Source organism: Ambystoma mexicanum, chromosome 1q (genome assembly GCF_040938575.1).
Source record: "Ambystoma mexicanum isolate Mex_15411 chromosome 1q, UKY_AmexF1_1, whole genome shotgun sequence".
NCBI lineage: Eukaryota > Metazoa > Chordata > Amphibia > Caudata > Ambystomatidae > Ambystoma > Ambystoma mexicanum.
Genome location: NC_090922.1, coordinates 1,315,107,849 through 1,315,129,043, shown reverse-complemented (window position 1 = coordinate 1,315,129,043; position 21,195 = coordinate 1,315,107,849). Strand labels below are relative to the sequence as shown.

General features: G+C 45.5%; 1 protein-coding gene across 2 annotated transcripts in view; it reads right to left on the bottom strand.

Annotated features, from left to right (window-relative positions):
- Positions 1 to 21,195, bottom strand: part of SLC1A7 (solute carrier family 1 member 7) — a 1,086,874-nt gene that overhangs the window by 677,526 nt on the left and 388,153 nt on the right. For both annotated transcript variants that reach the window (XM_069642174.1, XM_069642175.1), the window contains exon 3: positions 17,847 to 18,062. In XM_069642174.1, the coding sequence (XP_069498275.1) occupies positions 17,847 to 18,062 (216 nt within the window). The remainder of the gene's footprint in view (positions 1 to 17,846; positions 18,063 to 21,195) is intronic.

Here is a 21,195-nt window from a genome sequence, read left to right as displayed (position 1 = left end):
TATTCTCTAATTTAACGTTACACTCTTTACATATTACTTTAATACAAATCTAACAAATGTTTTGCATGTCGTATTCGGATTGCATTATTATTCTTGTATACTTGTAGGTTAACATTGCTAATTCAAGTAATCCCCTTATCCCGAGGTCAACAAAGGACAAGGTCTACATGACCCTAACATGTAGCCTGAAGGCAGTTTGGACATTAACCCTCCTACAGAGGTTGAAGAGGTTAAGGCAAGAACAAGAGCACACGAGACGGCCATTTTAGACTACAGGGTGACTTTGTACAATAAACTAAAATGGCGGTTCTAGCCTAAAATAGGCTCGATTCACTTGGGGTCACGACCTTGTAATACGGGTTTCCTTGCAAAGCGACTGGGCATAGGCCAACATATACAATGAGGACGAAACAATATTATATCAGTTCTAACAAACCCTCCTTTTGGCCTATGCCAAGCGCTAAACTACCTTCAATCACTTTGCGACTAACTCCACATTTCGACATCTATACATCCCGAATAATTGTCTGACATATCTATTGCCATCAGATCTGACACCAGAGTTTCTTTTCACACATACTCTTTGGAAACCTTCTCTGGGGCGTTTATTTTATGCCCTAGTACACTTGTTGCTTGCGCGCAACATCCCCCTAATACTGAGCATATACCAGGGAGACACTGTATACAACAGCAAAGAAACAGAAAACTTCCCAAGATAATCAGCAGGGCCGAAAACAACTTCCATCCACATGACCGTAGGAGGTCCCAAAACCATACACTAAGTTCCCAGTTTCCCTCAGGAACATGTACTTCTGAACTAAGAACATGTAGATTTTGGATAGCCCTAAAGATCATCGGAGAGGAGTCTGGTACGTAAACGCAGCAAGCGTACCCCACTAATTTACATACACCTCCATGCTCGGCCAGAATGACATCTAATGCCATCTGGTTCTGAAGAGCCACTAACCTTATCGCTTTCTGTTCTAACGTCATATTATAGAGTATGTCAGTGGTCCGATTGATGGTTCTCTCCAATACTCTCGCTAGTCCCCTGATATCTTCTGAATTCGTAATTTGCCCAAAAAATGGCACAAAGGATTTCATGATATCTCCTAGAGTTTGTGCTGGAGTATCCCATTTCACTCCTCGTCGTGGATGAGTTTTCGAAGCATCTGCAGTACTAGCAATAAATACCCCAGGTAGTAGAATCCCTAACTAGCAGGATCCTTGCCAATCCCTGGGCAACCATGGAAATGCCACATTACCGCAAACAAAATAGACAGGTTTGCCTACGTACAGAGGTCTGTTCTCACTAGTCAAATTCGCAACGTTGGCGCACTTTCTAAAATGACCCATTGACCGTGTTCCATTCCTCTGTATGCAGAAGGATACTGAATCGGGGCTATGATTAACAGAATAAGATGGAGGCGTGGCATCCTTATTGCCTATAGGAGCCATTTTGAAAGAGATTAAAGACTGAAAAGGACGAGACAATCTATCAGAGGGCCTAACAGAAGCAACGTTTGGCTTACTTCTATTTGCAAAAAGCGAGCAACCCAGGGGCATCAAAACATGCTTTTCAAAGTTATTTAAACTTGTACCATCAAAGTTCCCTGAGATGCTGTCATTCCTTCGACCAAAAAATAGTGCTCTAAGAGAAGCGTAACAGGCAGTTGTCAAAGGTAAAGGATGAATATACCAACCTAGCCCCTTATCCCCATGTTGCGGTAAATGCGAACAGATCCAACAATTGGTCTTATTAAAAATTGCATGAGTGGCATTCATGATTAACAAAAGGGTATTTTTCTGATAGTTCCGTCTATGCAAAGAATCTCTAGGCGACAAAGTATGCAATTGCACGGAAGGAGTGGGGATAACAGATACATTTTCAATAGGTAAAAAGTCCTCTAACGGAAATGCTTGCTCCAGATACCATAACCCAAAACCAACAGTTACTAAAAATCCAGTAATTATCACAAAAAGGCAACAATACACTTTGGGGGTCCCCTTACATGCTTGATCATTGTCTCTGCTAGTCACATGTTTATCTAAAAGTTTGGTACGAGCGGTAGCGGATGCAGGCATTGTAGTCTTCAACCGAAAAAACACCAATTGTTTGTTTGCTGGCGACTCCAGTCGCGCGTCTTCTTAATGTATTTCACACAACCCTTAGCCAACAGAATCTTCCCATACAGTCGGTCCAAAAGGCAAGCCCTCAAATGATTTTCTCAATTGCGCAGTCAAACCATGCTGTACGTTTACTTCCTTGGACGCAAATTATATTTTGCAGTTTCTGGTGAGGACAAAGTGTTGTCACTTCCTCCTGGAAGTGGCAAATGAACGGAAATGGGATCAGAAAAGGATTGATCCGGAAGTTCCACTGTTGGGGAGTGCGGAGACAAGATGGCCGTTTTGTCTGGCCTTGCGGATTCTGAAGCGATCTCCGATTCTCCCTTGTTGGTTGTTGCTGTTTCAGGCACGCTAGTTACAGCAGTGGGAAGGGATTCTGTATCTTCTGTATCGTATGGCACGGGCTGTGGGATCCGTTTGGTGTGCATCACATGAATCCAGTTCTTACGACCCGCTACACGCACAGCAGTCTGAGTGACTAGCAGGACTTGGTAGGGACCCCTCCACCGAGGTGCAAGGCAAGAAGACCTCTCAAAAACCTTCATGAGGATCCAGTCCCCCGGTCGTAGACTGTGACCGGGACCCTCGTAGCATACAGGTAATGCCTCTCGCACCTGGTGATAAATTGAAAACAGATTTTTAGTCAACTGGTTACAGTAATCTGAAAGAAGCACATTTTCTATGTCCCGTAGTGAACAGCTTTTTGGCAAACCCCAAATATTAGCATTACCACCTCAAAGGGAGAGAGCCCAGTCTTAGTTTGAGGGGTTTTCCTCATCGACAGCAACACGATCGGTAAGGCGTCCGGCCATTTTAGCTTGGTGCCAGCGCACTTCTTAGCGAGCTTGTTCTTTATAATGCCGTTATGCCTTTCCACTAAGCCGGCACTTTGGGCATGTCTGGCCGAATGGAACCGTTTGTCAATCTGTAATCCTTTGCAAATTTGTAGGATTACAGTAGCGATAAAGTGTGGCCCATTATCTGACCAGATGACTCTCGGCAGCCCGAACCTAGGAAAAAACTCTTTCAACAGAGTTTTTGCTGTGGTTATGGCCGTTGCATCTCTAACCGGGAAGGCCTCAACCCACTTACTAAAGGCACAAATGGCAACCAACACATATTTAAGATTGTTACAACGTTCCATTTCAATAAAATCAAAGTGAATAACCTCAAACGGGACAGAAGGTGGAGCGAAACTTCCTCTAGGAGTTGAGGTACCTTTTCCTACATTGTGCTGCAAGCAGACCATGCAGCTTTGGACAAAACGCTCCGCAGTTTTGAAAATCTTATCATTGGCCCATACACTGTGTAGCATTTTAGTCAATTTACGCGCACAAACATGTGTCGGTCCATGAGCCATAATAACCATCATTGTAATGTAGGCGTCAGGGAGTAACCATTTTCCTTCAATATTGTCTACCCAACACCCATCGTCATCCAATCTCCCTGCACCCTCGATCCATCTCTTAGTTTCCTCTATGGTAGCATCTGCTTGAATATCTTTTACAGCATCGATACTTTCACCCAAAGTGCAAACGTTTACAATTTCTTTTACAGCATACATTTCTGAACTGAAATCAGCGGCAGTTTGTTTAACTATCTGATCGGTGAAAGCATTCCCTTTTCCTACATCATCTGTAACCTTTTGATGTGCTGAACTTTTTATGATAGCTAACTGAACAGGGAGTGCGAGTGCTGAAAGTAATCGCACTATTAAAGTGCCATGCTGGATTTTCGTTCCGTGCGAGGTCAAGCAACCTCGTTCTTTCCAAAGTCTACCGAAATTGTGGACCACCCCAAAAGCATACTGACTATCGGTATATATATTTACTGTAAGCCCTTCAGAAAGTTCACAAGCTCGAGTTAACGCTATAATTTCTGCGGCCTGCGCGGAATTATGCATAATTCTTTTAGTTTCCACAATCGTGTTTAAAGTAGTGACGGCATAAGCAGCCGTGGATGTACCATCTGGAAGTTTAAAACAAGAGCCATCACAATATAGCTATCCTTGTGGGCTATTCAAAGGCGTGTCTTTCAGATCGATTCTGCCTTTAGTCTCCTGTTCTGTCATATAAAGGCAATCGTGTGACGTATCGTCACTATCAACAGTATCTTGCGAGACAGGTAAAAGTTCAGCCGGATTTAATTCACAACACCTCTGAATTTGAATGTCGGGGCAAACAAGATTAGTTCATATCTTGTCAATCGTGCAGAAGTGAGGTGTTGCGTTTGACTTCTATTCAATAAAATATCTACAGAGTGAGGTACCATTAGGGTTAACGCATGACCCAGGACCATTCCCTCACTCTGTTTTACAGACGCAGCAGCAGCAGAAACAGCGCGCAAACATCTTGGCAAAGCGCATGCTACAGGATCAAGGGCGGAGGAACAGTAACCGCACGGCCTATTCTTCCCTCCATGCTCCTGCGTTAATACAGCCAAAGCACAGCCATCACTTTCATGTACAAACAATACAAAGGCCTTGTCATAATTTGGGGATCCACAATCTACAATAAGAAGCCATATCTATCAGGGCTCTAACTTCCTTCTGCGTATTTGGGACAGATATGCCAGAAATAGTCTTTATTCGCTCAGGTGTCAACCGTCTTCCCTCCTAAAACTGCATGCATTGCCTTCAACAAATTTAGCCCCAGCAAGTTCTCCCCACAGTTTGTGGTAAGTAGAAATGGACACTGTTCCGTGAAGGGACCCAGTGTTATCGGTGCCGGCAAAGAGACCGGACAAACTACAGGTGTGCCTGAAAACCCTACGGAAACGTTGGACTGCCCTGACAGGGGAATATTTGGAACCCGTGAATGATCAATGGAATGCTTCCTATTTCCCATCGCCATCTCAACGTAGGGGCCTTTCTGATGAACGGGAATAGGCGTAGGTTCCAAATCCTGCTTCGGGCAATCCTAACGAAACAGAATATTATCAAAAGGAAGCTCTTCAGAGAGGTACGCGGGTAATCAAAAATGATTCTATTATCCACATTCGAAACTTGCTTATCTTGTGAAGGAGGTTGCTGTGATTCTGGTACAAACTGACCTCTGCCGGGGCCCCCTGCACCTGGGCGACCTCTGGATCGTCTACCCATGTTCCCAAATGACCTTTGCTGCAAGGTCGGACATTGTGCGCGCCTGTGGCATTCCTGCCGGCAATAGGCACACTGGTTAATGGTTACCGGAGCCAAGGGCGCACTTCCCTGTGGAAGGTACTGACCTTTAAATTGATCACCCCCTCTAGGGCTTCTAACAATCTGTTGTAATAAAACATTTGTTTTCAGGTCACCCTTTTTTTCTCAAGTTTTTCCTTTTCAGTATTTACACGATTTTCATAGTACTGAGCCATATGCAGTACTTCTGATTGAGACTTCGCCTGCCAAGCGCTTTCAGAAGACATAATCTGTAACTGGATGTCAGGCAGCAATCCACGTACAAATTTGTCGGCAAACAGCCTTTTCCCTGACTCTGTGCCTAAGTCTTGTCCACTGAAATCTGAGAATACCTGCTCGAACCGATTGAAGAAATCGGTAGTACCCTCAGACTTTCCTTGGACACAGGCCGTAAGCTTGCCCCAAATGATTATTTTTTCAGGAACCATAGTTTTCAATTTTACAATAATTCTACAGGCAAGGTTAATATCACTTGTGGCGGTCTTTCACCAGCTGGTCTTTCTCTATCTAGCCTAACCATGTTATCCCATGTATCTCCCAACCCAGGTATGTCATCTATAGTCCTGATCTGTTTCCACAAATCGACTGGTAGGAGTACGGGAAATAATAGGTCAATATCACTTAAGGTGAATACCGACGACTGTAAAACCGACTCTATTTCTTTATAGAATCCGGTCGGATTCTTTCTTATATCGGGAATAGATTGTTTTATGGTGTTCACTTCCTGTCTTGAAAACGGGACGTGAACAAACTGTGATACGTAATGTGCAGGAATTTCTCCGGCGACTATGCCTCGTCCAGCATTGGCCGCAATCTCAACTTTCAGGACAAATGTCGGAGGGACCTCTCTCATAGGCAGCTGAGAAGTAGGCAGCTCCGAACGCTTACTAAGCAACAGAGCCAAATCAAGCGCTAGGGCAGTCGAAGAAGTATCAATCGAAAAAGCTCTCTTATAAACACTCAAAAATTCTGCGGGACAACACATCTTTCTTTTCACACACTCATCCTGAAGGTACTCTACCATCACCTGTATCACTTTCTTCTACATTTCTAACGTATACTGACTATATGTGTCATATACTTCATCTGGAGTTATCGACATATCCGAAATCCATCTTATCGCATCCTTTATACAAATTCGCGCTTCCTCACCTTTTAATTCACGGCGAGGAGAAAACTGTTTCTGTAAGTACATAATACCTAAACTACCACCATCGGCTTCCTCATTCTGTAACCCTTCCAACTCCTTCCTATACTCAAAAATACTCTCAACATGCTCATATACCTTCTCTGCAGTATCTCTGGACAACGCTAAGGTGTTCAAATCCCGTAACCCCTGTGGGAAATCTTCATCATTCAATCTATTCATATTATACTCAAATGAGTCCCTAATCCTTCGATAAAAACATTTTTCTCGGGAATGCCTTTTAAATTTTCGAGTGTGGAAAAAATATTGGCTTGTTCACCCTTCTCTATACAATGTTTAGCCCAGGCAATCAATTCACTCTTTTTGTCTGGGGACACAGTATTACGAGTCACAACCCTTGGTCTCGCTCCCTGGTCTACTACAAGCGATGCAGAATCACTTGGAAGAAGAAGAGTAGGCACATTCTGAATATCAACAGGTGGAGGCAAGGGGCCAGTAAAGGAGTGACGGCTGGAAAAACACCAGGAAGAACAGCAGGGAGGACCGGAGGAACTATAGGAGGGGGAACAACAACGGGAAGGGGCAAAGCGCCAGGAGGAGGGACGTACAAAGGTGGCGTGGAGGCATCGGGCCTTCATTCATGCAAAAGTTTATTAATCAATTCATCTGACGTATGAAAATCTTTTGAAGGGTAGATTTTCTGAATGCCTAATTGAAACGCCCTGTCCGTGTTCCTAACGGACTCCAATTGTTTATTTTGGTCATATAACCGTGCCTTTTCGACACTTGTCATATGCCTACGCATGTGTTTCTCTCTACTCTTCTGTTGCTGCAAAGCTTCTGTTTTCCAACTATGTAACGCGTCAAATGCTGCAGGTCTAGCCTTTTTCTTTACTAATACAGACTCTAAATATTCTATACGAGGGATTTCAAAACTACCATTGGTTGGCCACCGAAGATTAGAATTATGTCTGGTCTGCTGTGCCAAATGTCTTTAAATGCTATACTACCAAAGCCTTTCTTACAGTACATAGTACATGCCGGCGACCCCTCCTGTGGTGCGGGACGGCTATCTTCCAGAGATTGTCTGTCGCTGTGGAATAATGCCCTAAAGCAGGCAGACAATATCCCAGGCATATCAAAGTTCTGGTGTTACCTGGTTAAATAATTGTGCTCGCGAGTACAATGCTCCAAATTCAAATTGTCAGGGTTAGATTAAGAATCGGGACACGATTCACCTGACCAAAGGACTGGGAGGCCCAATCGAGTTACTAAGGACAATGCTAAGGACCCACGTGTCTGGTGATTTTCGGCAAATTTACCCACCTCGATACATGGACCCTCGTCAAGACGTCGTCTCGGGCTACAGCTCACCGTTCAGGGATCGGATCGTGCAGTTTCGTCGAGGAATTCGCTTCTCGTCTACAGTGGCCGTTTCTGGTGGCACCGTCCGATCCCGGTCCGATAGCCGAGCCAACCTTCAACGAGACGAAGTCAATCTTGAGGGTCCCTATTCGGGCGCCATCTGTGGAATCAGATAAAATACAATATTACGGCTCTTACACCGAGCAAAGGAAAATACACCGACACAGGCTTGTAAAGATTCCCAGAATCTTTATTACAAAACTGAACAGTTGTCAACAAAGTACACAAATAGCTATTTGGCTGTCAATATATCACAGAGACCACCAGCAGGGTTCAATGTGAGCAGTGAGCAGGGTTTCCTAGCTGGACATCAGCGTATTTACACAGTTTGTTATAATGATGTCCAGCCTCTTTACAAGTTAATAACACACTGGGCTAGGGTCGCGCCAGGTTCATTTCCTAATTTACATATCTTGTGCATGCAGATTATTTTTAAATACAATTACTAACAGACATCATTATTCTCTAATTTAACGTTACACTGTTTACATATTACTTTAATACAAATCAAACAAATGTTTCGCATGTCGTATTTGGATTGCATTATTATTCTTGTATACTTGTAGGTTAACATTGCTAATTCAAGTAATCCCCTTATCCCGAGGTCAACAAAGGACAAGGTCTACATGACCCTAACATGTAGCCTGAAGGCAGGTTGGACATTAACCCTCCTACAGAGGTTGAAGAGGTTAAGGCAAGAACAAGAGCACACAAGACAGCCATTTTAGACTACAGGGTGACTTTGTACAATAAACTAAAATGGCGGTTCTAACCTAAAATGGAGGCTCGATTCACTTGGGGTCACGACCTTGAAATACGGGTTTCCTTGCAAAGCGACTGGGCATAGGCCAACATATACAATGAGGACGAAACAATATTATATCAGTTCTAACAAAACAGGCAGTATTTCAAAATACAGCATGTTTTACGTCTAACGTCAAGCTGCCAATGAGGCCTGTACAGTTTATTGGCATTCATGTCATTACAGCATTCTTAGTATGTGGTGCACTTTTGACACATTAGCAAAGGCAGATTTAATGGTCGGACAAGGGACAAAGGCTGAGCGGACCCCCATGATAGACGGCCACCACTCAGTCCCTCCTGCGAGCCCGATCCCAAAGAGCTGCTGTGCTCTTTTTGCAGTGTGCATGCACACCTACTGCATTCTGGGAACTGTAATGCAACAGTCCAGACAAGGTCGCTGTATTTGAGATGTGACCTTAAGAGCTGGACACAGTCGGCCATATGAATTATATATAGGTGGCAGACTTAACCCCTCACTGCTTACCCCGAAAACCCTGATGTTCTATCCAGGGCCAGCACTAGGAATTGTGGGGACAAGTGTGTCAAATTAATTGTGGGGTCCCTTAATTTGCATATGATGAAATTACAGGAAGTGACATCGTTCCAACCTGACATCAGAAGGATGAAACCTGAGGGGATTTGAACCTGTGGCCAGCAGTTAAAGCATAGATTTCAGTAGTAGGCACATTAACCCAATGTCTATCATTGCTGCATGCATATTGATTATGACACACTGAGTATAAAGGTGCTTTCCTGTCGACCACCTGTCCCTTCACCACAACACACACACACATAGACACGTTCTGTTTGTAGCTTTGACATCATTTTCTCGCAACATTAGCATTTATTTAACAAATTAAACATTACAATTTTACTGAGTACCCTCATCTGCCAAGCACATTTTCTATACTAGTGAGCAGTTGCATATCGCATGTGGGGGTTGCATGGCGCACCCATCGCTACACACTAAAGTGCAACACATTTGCCATCTTTAATTTTACTGGGTCACATATTCTGTGTGCCTATTGTTAGAACATTGTATTAAAAGTAGGTCAATGCACTTTTGCCTGTTGCTCAACACAGACTTTACGAATCTCAGCCAGAGGTCTCTGCAGCCTAATTACGTACCTTTGAACATTTTTGGGCCACATGGCGGTCAGTAAAAAAGGGTGCAATAGTTCAGTGGGTAATACACATGAGCAGGAATCGGGGTGCAGCCTGATATTCACAGAACGTATTCCCAGCGTTGCAGCTCCACCTTTTACTCTTCACAGCGCTATAACATGAGCACCATTGGTATAAATAATTAACAATTGCATTAGAGATTCATCACATCAATCCCCCATGCATGCAGAGAAGTGTTGGACCATGCCTATAACACATACAGCAAGAAACATCTGTGCTTGTGGGTGTGCTATACGAATGATCAATGCTACTTTTTAAAACACACAAGGCAGGTAAAACAGCATCCTCAGTCAGATCTCCCAGTAGAATAATGTTGATGATGAGGACAGAATAGTTCACCACTTTCAGGGAGGGAGGAAATAATTTTGCCCTGTTTTGTAAATGTTTCTCTATCCAATATTTCACAAAATACAAATACCTCTCTGTTGAGAAGACATGAGGAGACGGGCTCATGACAAGGGGCAGATGGGAGGTAGTGTGGGGAGAAAGAAGGGCCAGCTGACAGGTGAAGAAGAGACTAGAGACACAGGGGAAGAAGGGGCTGGTGACATGGATGCAGGGAGATAGAGGCTGTGACATGGGGAACATTTGTGAGAAGGGAGGTGACATGGGGAGAAGGGACATGTAAAATGGGTGGAGAAGGGGCAGTGACAGATGTGGGGAGATGGGCTGGTGAAACTGGTGGGGGAAGGGCTGGCGACATGGAGAAAAAGGGGCAGATGACACGAGGAGAAGGGAGTTTAAACACGGGCGAAGGGGCAGATGACAGGAAGAAGGGACAGAGCAGAAAAAGGGGCTGGTGACATGAGTGAATGGGCTTATGGTATGGGGAGATGGGCTGGTGAAACTGGTAGGGGAAAGGCTGGTGACACAGGGGAAACCTGGGGGAGAAGGGAGTTAACACTGGGGGAGAAGCGACAGGTGATAGTGGGTGAAGGGACACGGGAGAAGAAGGGTCTGGTGACACAGGTGAATGGGCAGATGACATGGAAGAAGAGGCACTTGGGAATAAAGCGCTGGTGACACAGGGGAATGGTCAGATAACATGGCGGAGAAGAGAGCTAACATGGTGAAAAGGGAAGGCGACATGGCAAAGGGGCAGGTGACAAGGGAAGAAGGGGCACAGGGGGGAAGGGGTGATGACACTTGGAAGAAGGGTCTGGTGACACAGGCGAATGGGCAGATGACATAGGGAAGAAGGGCTGATGACATGGAGGGGGAGGCGCGTGGGAATAAAGCGCTGGTGACACAGGGGAATGGTCAGATAACATGGAGGAGAAGAGAGCTAACATGGTGAAAAGGGAAGGCGACATGGCAAAGGGGCAGGTGACAAGGGAAGAAGGGGCACAGGGGGGGAAGTGGGTGGTGACACTGGGAAGAAGGGGCTGGTGAAATGGGTGAATGGACAGATTACATGGGGGATATGGACTGGTGAAACTGATGGGGGAAAGCTGGTGACATGGAGGAAAAGGGGAAGATGACATGTGGAGAAGTGAGTAAACACGGGGGAAGGGCAGGTGGCATGGGGGATATGGGGCAGGTGACTGGAAGAAGGGGAACGGAGGAATATTGGGATGGTGACAGGAATGGGCAGATGACATGGGGGGTGGGCTGGTGAAACTAGAGGATGGAAATGCTAGTGACAGGGGGGAAGGAGCAGATAACATGGAGATGAATTGGCAGATGACTTATGAGAAGGGGCATGCGACAGAAAAAGAAGGGGCAGGTGACAGGGTGTGAAGGGGCATGGGGAAGAAGGTTCCAGTGATACAGGGGAACAAGGGACTGGTGACACCGGGCAGCGGGCAGATGACATAGGGGAAGGGCTGATGACACTGATGGGGGAAAGGCTAGTGAAAAAGGGGGAGCATAGGTAGATGACAGGGTAGATGAGGCTGAAGGGAGGTAACATTGGGGAGAAGGAGAATGTTATAATAGAAGAAGAGGCTAGCGATAGGAGAAGGGGATGGAGGTGACACTAGTGTGGGGAGGTAGATGCTGGAGCATGGAGAAGTGAGGAGGAGGGAGGCGACACAGGGAGCAGGGACAGGTAAGATGGGAGGAAAAGGGCCAGTGACATGGGGGTAAGGGCAGATGACATAGGGGATACGCTCACATCGTTGACTCCCTGGTGAGTCACCCTACTGGGATCAGTCACCCTTCTGGTCCTTGGAGGGTCCCTGTCCTTGGCTTACATGGTTCCCTTGTGAGTTGCTTTTCTGGGCCATCATTTCTCTAGTGCTTGAGATGTGGGTTGTGATTGGCTTTGTCATTTGATAGTTGATGGTACAATCCATCTGCATTGTACCTAACCCCATGTAAGACTGAGCAGTGCCATACATGCCAACATGCCCCATTCCATTCAGGAGATGCTAGTTCAATCCTGGTTTTAACTTTGTATTCTGGGACTTCTAGACCCAGATTTCCCTGTTATAAGTCTGGGACTACAAGTATGAGCAGGCACAGTTAAAACTAAGGCCAGATTAGCATCTCCTGACTAGAGTGAGGCAAGTTGGCAGGTATGCAGTGCAACAGCTGGGAGTGTCTTTGAGGAGCCAGTGGGCAGTCATAATGGTGGTCCTGTGAAACTGACCAGAAGCCGTGGCACTTAGCTTTAGCAAACTTATCCTAAAATTACATATTATGGCATAACAAGGCAGTAAAAGTCGGGGAAAGGCTGGTTTGCATTGATGTAGGCAAATAAATGTGACCAAATGTGATGTTTCCAAAGTGAAAAAGCCTGTCCTCCGTTGTTATCAGGTGGACTGTTCTGGGGGATATGGTACTAGTAATTACCTGAAAACACCTCTACACACCCGTCCCCCACTGACACAGCCAAGGTTACACAATGGAGTGCACACCAGACGAAGACACTTGTCTACACTGCATTTCCCTCAATAGCACACTGGCCCATAGTTGCCAACATGATCCATTCCAATCTGTAGGTGCTTATCCAGTCCTGTTTTATTTTTTTGCATTCTGGCACTTGTTCTGATTTTCATATTTTAAAGCCCAGACTACAAGGCCCAGCACAAAAACCAGGACAATATAAGCACATATGGATTGGAATGGATCATGTTGGCAACTGTGCTAGCGCACCACAAATGCACAAACAGAACTCTCCACACTCCTCAAATGCCATTCCGGCAGACACCACAATCAATCTTTGTTACCAACCTGGAGCACACGTTGCACCAGACGACTCACACACGAGATATAAATTAAATACTACAGAGAGCTTTATCTTTTGAGATCTGTACACAATGGGCCTCATTATGAGTAGGGCAGTAAGGGATAACGGGCACCGGTAAGGAGACCGGTGCCGGTAATCCCTTACTGCCCCCTACAATGAGGTCCCTTAACGGGTCCCTTCCTTAACACCTGGTCTGACCAGGTGTTAAGGACGGGACCCGTTAAGGGACTTCAGAGCTAATAACGGTACCGCAAACTGCGGTACCGTTATTAGATACGTCCCCATTCCCATTGAGTCCTATAGGGGCTCAAATGGGAATGAGGAATGGTTTTTTCAATGGGGACTTACCGGTCCCGCAAAGGTCGGACTACACCGGTAAGTCCCCATTGAACAAGACCGGTGCCGGTACCGTTATTGGAGGCAGTCATGGCGCAAATAGCGCCATGACTACCTCCAATCTCGGAATGAGGCCCATTGACATTTTAACAAAGCAACCTTGTCCTACTCTTAAATTGGTCCGATTTCCCACCTCTTGCATATCCTCAAACTCCAAGAAGCCATAAACATAGTAGACTATGGGCCTCATTACGACCCAGGCGGAATGGGTTTAACAGCGCCGTTAAAGGTGCCGGTGCCGTTAAACCCATTCCGCCTTATTACGAGGTTCCCCTGTGGGGCCCGCTCTGGATGTCTGGTCAGACCAGACGTCCTTTGCGGGTCCCGCAAGGGGACCAGGGAGCTAACAACCGTTGTTAGCTCCCTCCCCATTCCCATTGAGCCCCATGGGGGCTGAAATGGGAATGGGGATGTGTTCCCTGAATGGGGAAATACCGGGTCCTCCAAGGTTGGAATAGCCGGTATTTCCCCATTCAGGGACCACGGACACAGACGCGAGTTTGGAGGCAGCCATGCCATTAAGGGCATGGCTGCCTCCAAACTCGTAATGAGGCCCAATGTGTTATACAAGATTCAATACCATAGCATAACAGGGCATAGCACAGAGTTTCACTGATTCTTCTGTAGGGAAGTACTATGCATGGCCCATGCCACTTTAGTGACTGGTGGCAAAATGGAAACAATGTTAAAGATGGCTCTGCTGAGGCCAGTTCTCTAAACTACAAGGGATTACATTATTTGCCCAGCATCACATGCTGTGGTTAAACAGTGAAGCTGGGATTTTAACGCGCTCTACAGTTCAGGCACTTGAGCACATGCCTTCTAAATTCTGCTTGTTCCAAGTATTTACATTTTGGATTTCAATGCCTAAAATAATACTGGGCCTCATTACAATGTTGCCGGTCCGACAAACTACGAGGTCTACTCTACGAGGCCTACACGGTAGCGCTGGTACTGTTAATAACGGTACCGGCGCTACCGGCCTCCCCTTTCCCAAATGGGAATGGGGAGTAATTTTCCCTGGCACCCGATGAAGGGGAATTACCGGGTCCGGCAGGGCCAGAATGCCCCGGTACATCCCCATTGCCGGGTGCCGGTAAAAAAATGACTTTGGCGGCAGCCGTTCCGGTTTTTACCGGCACGGCCACCACCACCCTTATAATGAGGCACACTGTTTTATAGAGCAGCACTCTAAAGTTTCCCATGGCCATGCGTGAGATAGCCACCCACTCCTGTCTATGCTCGGAATTCTCTGACTGCAAGTCCCAGAATACAAAGGGGGAAAAAGGGACTGGATGAACTCATGCGTGGCCACGGAAAACTTGAGAAAACTGATAGTTTACTTGCAAAATAAACATCTCAAATGAAGGCACTCTTAAAATATGTAAATTCTTAGAGAATATATATTGTGTTAGCTTCATAATCCACATGCTGACCAGAAAACTAGAAGTCCCAGAATGCAAAATAATAAAAACCTGAAAAATGGTTTTTTTACAACACTATTTTAATGGCTTTGAAAATATACAGGAAAAAGTTTAGTAACATCACTTGGATAAATATTACCTCTGTCACAAACTTCCAGAGGGCGGTTGTGTAGGGTGTTAAGAACATTTGTCAACTAATGCAAAGCAGAACCTTTTTATGTGTGTCAGTCATGGGCGACTAACGTTTCAAAGGGACCTTTCTCTCCTTTTGCGTACGTTTGGACATTTGGCACAGATGGGAGCACTAATGTCCAATTAAGAATCTGTGAGGAGTCTTTCAGATGCAAATGTCCCATTGCCAAACGGCTAAACATATGCAAAGGAAAAGAGCACTCCAAACCAGGCCAAGAACAAAGGAGTCATTGTGCTGCTGGAAGTCCCCTTTCCAGGAAGCTCTATGGACCGAGAAAGAGGGTCAGCCTCTGCAGGGGGCCCCATGAGCATGAGTCCAAAGGCAGCTGCACATGCTGCACTTGCCTAGCGCCGGCCCTGGTTCTATCACGTCACGCCCCCTCCAATGCACAATACAAACCCCCAAAAAAATGTGCCTGCTGTTTTACGGATCGTTGCAGTGCCCGTAAACGAGTTGCACAACAGGTTGGTGGTAGATCTTTTTCCTCGGCTGGGGCCTCCCTCTGGAACAGCCTCCCTGCCTCTCTGAAAATTGAGGAGAACCATCTCCAGTTCCGGAAGCACCTCACGACCTTCCTCTTTGTTTCTGCTTTCTCTCCTCCTCTCCACTGCTGAGCTCCTGGCTGAAACTGAAACTGAAACTGCACTGGTCACCAGGCTACCCCCTGTTCTGGGGCCCAGAACCCCTCCCCACCTGTTGCACACCTGCACTGCCCCCCCCTGGCAAACCCTTGCACTCTGGGGCTGTTTCTGTATCCCTACAGCCCCCTACCAGCACTCGACACCTGATGCCTGCACTTACATTTACACCTGCCACCAGCCGGCCGCACTTCTTATTCATTGTTCTTATCATTGTTTTATTTATTTACTGTCTATCCTATGTACTGCACTTGCCCACACCCTTCCCCCTCGCACCTTTCACCTTTCCTCCCTCCACTGCACTTGCACATTTTCAATGTCACTAGGCCTAGTAAGATCGTTGTCTCTGTCTTCCCTCTGTTCCCCTCCTTTGCCTCATCGCACCTTGAAACACTTGTGTATAGGCGCGTTATAAATGCCATATCATATCATATCACTAAACATATGCGCCAAGAAACACTTGTGCACAGGATTGTGATAAATGCCATATCATATCATATAACTGAAAGTGCAAGTTTCAACTTCTTCTGACATTTTTATTTTAAAACAAAACCATTCTGCAACATTTCTTTTTAAAATAAAAGTATAGGAACAGTAAAATGTAATTTAAAAAAGTAGAGGAGCACCGCTCCTTACCGCTCTCTCCCACTTCAACCAATGGCTACAGTGCACAGACTATCCCCCAATAGAGTAATGTGTCTTTGATTGTTGAATACGGCTGAGAGATGACTGTGAAACCCTCGCAATCACTCCAATGTGATGTTGCTCAGAGAGAGTGGAATCTGTGATTTTGAATTCTTAGTTACATGTTGGAAGCCTAGGAGTGTGCTGTAAAAGTGCATGCTTGTCAGCTTGGAAGATTCCTAAGGGGGGTTAATGCCCCTGCAGTATTACGTCTAATTCCTATCGTCTAGGAGCACACCCTAGTATTGATATAATGTTATCTTCTATTTAGAACAAGTATTAGGGTGTGGGGGAGAGAAACAACCCAGACACTAGTTTGTATAACTAACTAGAGGAACAAACAGGTATCCACAGTCTTGCGGAACACTCCCGTCTCCTGAACACCAATTTCTATTGTGATCCAATTAACACCTTCTAGGTAGTTAGTTGTGAGGATAAATTCTTATCTTTCAAGAAATAACAATTTTACTCAATAACTTGTGTCTCGACAATCTCAAGTATTTATAAAGTTATCTTACTAAATAGGTTCATTCCTTCTCTTTAAGATTTGTAGATCTGAATGCGCTTGAGGCATGAAAAGATATGAAGATTTGCTCCTGATGAAGGGAAAAGATTTCCCAAAACACGTAGAGCACATGTATCAAGAATGGCTGACTTAAGAATCTTGATTATTGTCCTGTTCAATTTATTAATGTTTGAAACATAATTGTGTACTATACATTGTATATATTATTTTTCCAAAAAACGATATAAATACTCAATATCGGATATGCTCTTTCCCTTTTATTAATGGCTTGGTAGGTGAAGAATGATGGTCTGGAGGGTTGCCCAGAGCAATGCCAGGGGTTAATATGTATTCTAAACCTTCCAGCCATGCCCTGTTTTGTTTTGCTTCTAATGAACTAGGCAGACTAAGGGCCTCATTACACGGATGGCGGTATTAGCACATGGACCAAGGTGCTATTAGCACCTTGGTCCATGCCGGTAAAATACCGGCACCGCCTTGGTGGAAGGGGGAATTACCGCCCCATTCCAAGGTTGGCGGGGCGGTAATTCCCCCTTCCACCACTGCCCTTCCCCATTCCCATTTTTGCCCCATAGGGCATAATGGGAATGGGGAAGGTGCTAATTACGGCACCGCAATTTTGCGGTGCCATAATTAGCACCAAGGTCCCTTAGCGGGTTGGTTTTTAACGCCTGCAAAAAACAGGCGTTAAAGCACCAACCCGCTAAGGGACCTCGTAGTAAGGCGGTAATGGTTAACGGTCACCGTTACCATTAACGGTGACCGTTAACCATTACTGCCATCCGTGTAATGAGGCCCTAAGTCTACCAAGGCGAAGAGACTCGTGTATAAATAATGTTTTCATACTTAAGCTGTATCTTCATATAGATTAAGGGAGAAGGAAACGGTTACCTTTGTAAAGCAGAGAGAATGAATGTACTTACCTAATGAGGTCTAGTAAGGCATCTGCGGAGCTCATGATGGGCTTCCCACTCTGGTCGGTGTTCTCCTTCTGGGCCGCTCCTCCAGGGTGAATTATGGAGACCATGACAATCCCCACTATGACTGCCACAAAGGTCGTCCACAGGTAGTAAGCGATGGTTATGATGCCGAGCCGGCTGGAAGTCTTGGCATCCAAGGCCGCCAACCCTGACATTAAGCTGCAGAGAAACACAAAGGAAGGGAAATTGTCATTTTTAAATATGAGCATATTTCCTCAAATATTCTAAGATGTGTTGGGTCTGTTTTCTAGAGGAGGGGCGTTTTTAAGCGCCCCATATTTCATGCATTGGATGTCCAAGACTGTGATGGTGCAACATAGGAGACCACAAACATCAAACGTCTGCAAGCACAGGAGCTGCCCTTTAGCACCCATGCCCATTCACACTTGGTAGTGAGGGGCAGAAGCATATTTTGAGCGTGACATTTTAAAGCAGGCTGAATCATTGCTGCCATGAATCTTAGCATAGGCTGGCAAAGCTAATTTGTTAATTCGGACAATACTTCAGCATCCTCTACAAACATCACAGATAGGTTTATGGTAACTGATTTCTGAAGCGCTCACTGCAAACCAACTTGCCTCTGAGCACCACAGTTGCAAGAGACAATGGATAGCATAAAAAACAAGGGCAGGAGGAAAAGCAGTCGGGGCAGGAATATTGAAAGAAAGTTCAGTTGTTGTGGTCCAAATCCGACATGTTTCTGTCACATCTGTATTTGCAGTTTGAAGATTAAACAACCAGCAGGTTGGAGTCTTTAGGTCCTAAGGGACGTGCTGAAACATGTAGCGGCACTCTGCACTTTGCACTTTATGTACATTGCTACAGGCACCCTTATTTCCAGACCGCCAGGCTCGTAATGATACCGGTCAGGGGAGACAAATTCCAAAGTTATTTCAAGAAGATGTTTAGGACCCTGTTTGAGAAGTTTGGCCTTGCACCCATCAAGCTTTGGGAGGATTGTGTACATCCAGGCTTCAATTGCCTGAAGGCCTTTGGGTACTGTTGCAACTTGGTCATGGTTGCGGAAAGACGCACTTTTCGGTGCCGCATATGGATAGCCACGTCGGTATCATCTGCTTTAATTGTCTCTCCCTGATTATAAAATAATGAGTGACAGAAATATAATGTGTGCAATCTTTCCAGGATGAAACACACAAGTAAACGTCTACATGTACATAATATACACACTCCAGCAGTTTGTCTGCAGCCTGCTGGCCACAGTTTAAAATCCTAACTTGCCTTTCGTCCTTCTGAGATAGATAACATGAGTACTGTTAAACTGGGGTCAAGTAACATCTGCTAACTAGAGCAATATTCAACTTCCAGGGTCCCATGATAATTTGACAATTAAAGTAGACTTTAACACGGTTGCACTAAAAAACGTATTACGCAGAGTGGAAAGGGATAAAGAGTTAGGAAACAAACGAGCAGAGCTAGTTGGGAGATGCGAGGGAGAAAGCAGAGGGCTTGGAAGGTACTCCTCAAAGGAAAAAAGAATCTGTCCAAAAACCTTTTTTTTCTGTTGTCCCCTGTATTGGCAAAGACAAAAGGTTGTTCACATCGAACCACTGGAAGACTGTTGCAGCACCCAATATATTATTTGGCATAGGCTGGGTATGGACTGAGGATCAACACCCACCCACAGTCCCCATTCCCAACCTGCCATTATGGCCACAGCCGCGATGTGCTAGGACCAGTTCCTGACAGTTGATGAGGGTGCATATGTGCTTGCTTGATGCACAAAAATGGGGTAGATCTGTTCATCATCATCTTCATCATCATTGCCATCATCATTTATATAGCTCCTTTCACCATTGGCATGGTCCCAGCGCGCTGTAGGTTAAACGCCCTTGGGGAGCCGAAGCCCAAGTATGGAAAATTCATCAGAGAGGTATAGAGTGCGTGTGTGCATTTTAATCAATACGAAGGTAGGTAGTTAGCAGTTACCAAGTCCCTGCTAGACACTTGAACTCAGAGACCTGAGTCCTTTAAGACGAGGTAGCAATACTCGGAGGTGAATGGGGATGCAGAAGTTACTTAAACATCAATAATCAAAGCGACTCAGGAATTTGGCAAAATTGGTTCTGTTTTAATATCAATTTTCTAAAACAGGGAGTACAACGGACGTCATCTGACGTTGCACAGTACGATCTCAATATATTTAATAAAAACATAACTTTTATAGTAGAAATTCATCATCATGACATCATGCTATGTTGCAAACTACAAAAATCTATGAGTAACAGTGGTTGGCTTTTAGAGGCACATCTAGGTATATGTTCTATATATCCAAGAGTTGTTATTGAGTATCTAAGGTCAGGTGAACAACTAAGCCCACCACAAGTGAAAGTCATCTTCATCGTCATAAAATTCACAACGTCCTATTGGTTACACAAACTACAGGGTTTCTTAATACATGGCCCTCTACACTTGGTTGGCACACTTGTACCCTTCTGGAATATTCGACACGCAAGCAGCACACAGGCTACACCAAGGCTACACACAGGTGCATGGAGGGTTGGCATGGACTTGCCTCCCCACCAATTAGGCCAACTTCTATCATCACTACTACATTCTGCCAGTCAATTAAGGCATTGTACCTGGCCTTGCAGAAGCTCTCTATTCCTGAGAATTAAAGGGAGTGTGGCATTGCCTTGTCTTCTGGTTTTGGTGTAGCCTGACCCCAGGTTATTTTGATCTTGACCATGTGACCGGAGACCAGTCTTTTGATCCTTTTGCTGCATTTAATACTATTAAATGATGAAATCTTGATGCCTTCATTGCTGGTATCTGCATTGACACGCTTCAGCCATGCCAGTAATACCGGCATGGTGTAAGTAAGGTCACATTCAAAGGTGCATGGACACGCAACCACCGGCATTTACATGCCGGTAACAATGTGAAGAATGGGGGCGTGGCTAAGCAGCCGATGTAGTGAGACGTGCCGCTGAGGAGCTCCGGAGCGATCCTGACAAGATCTGACAAAACTAGCATAAATTGGTTCCAGAAGACCGCCAAAGTCTCTCCACAGAGACCGGAACACCTGCTGCCCACCCGGCGAAGCCCCCGGAGAAAATCGGGCAGTGGAAAAGAAGATAGATGGTCGGGGAGGAATCGGCCCGCTAATTCAAAAGGGCAGACGCGGGAGCTGTGCGAGGACCCCGGCCGCGTAATATAGAGTGAACCGGAGAATCTACACGATCGGCGAGAAGGACACCGGCTGTGCATAACGCAGAAACCAGTGTAGGGAAGACCCGAGCCTGAGTCAACCCCATGACGTGGAGACCAGCGC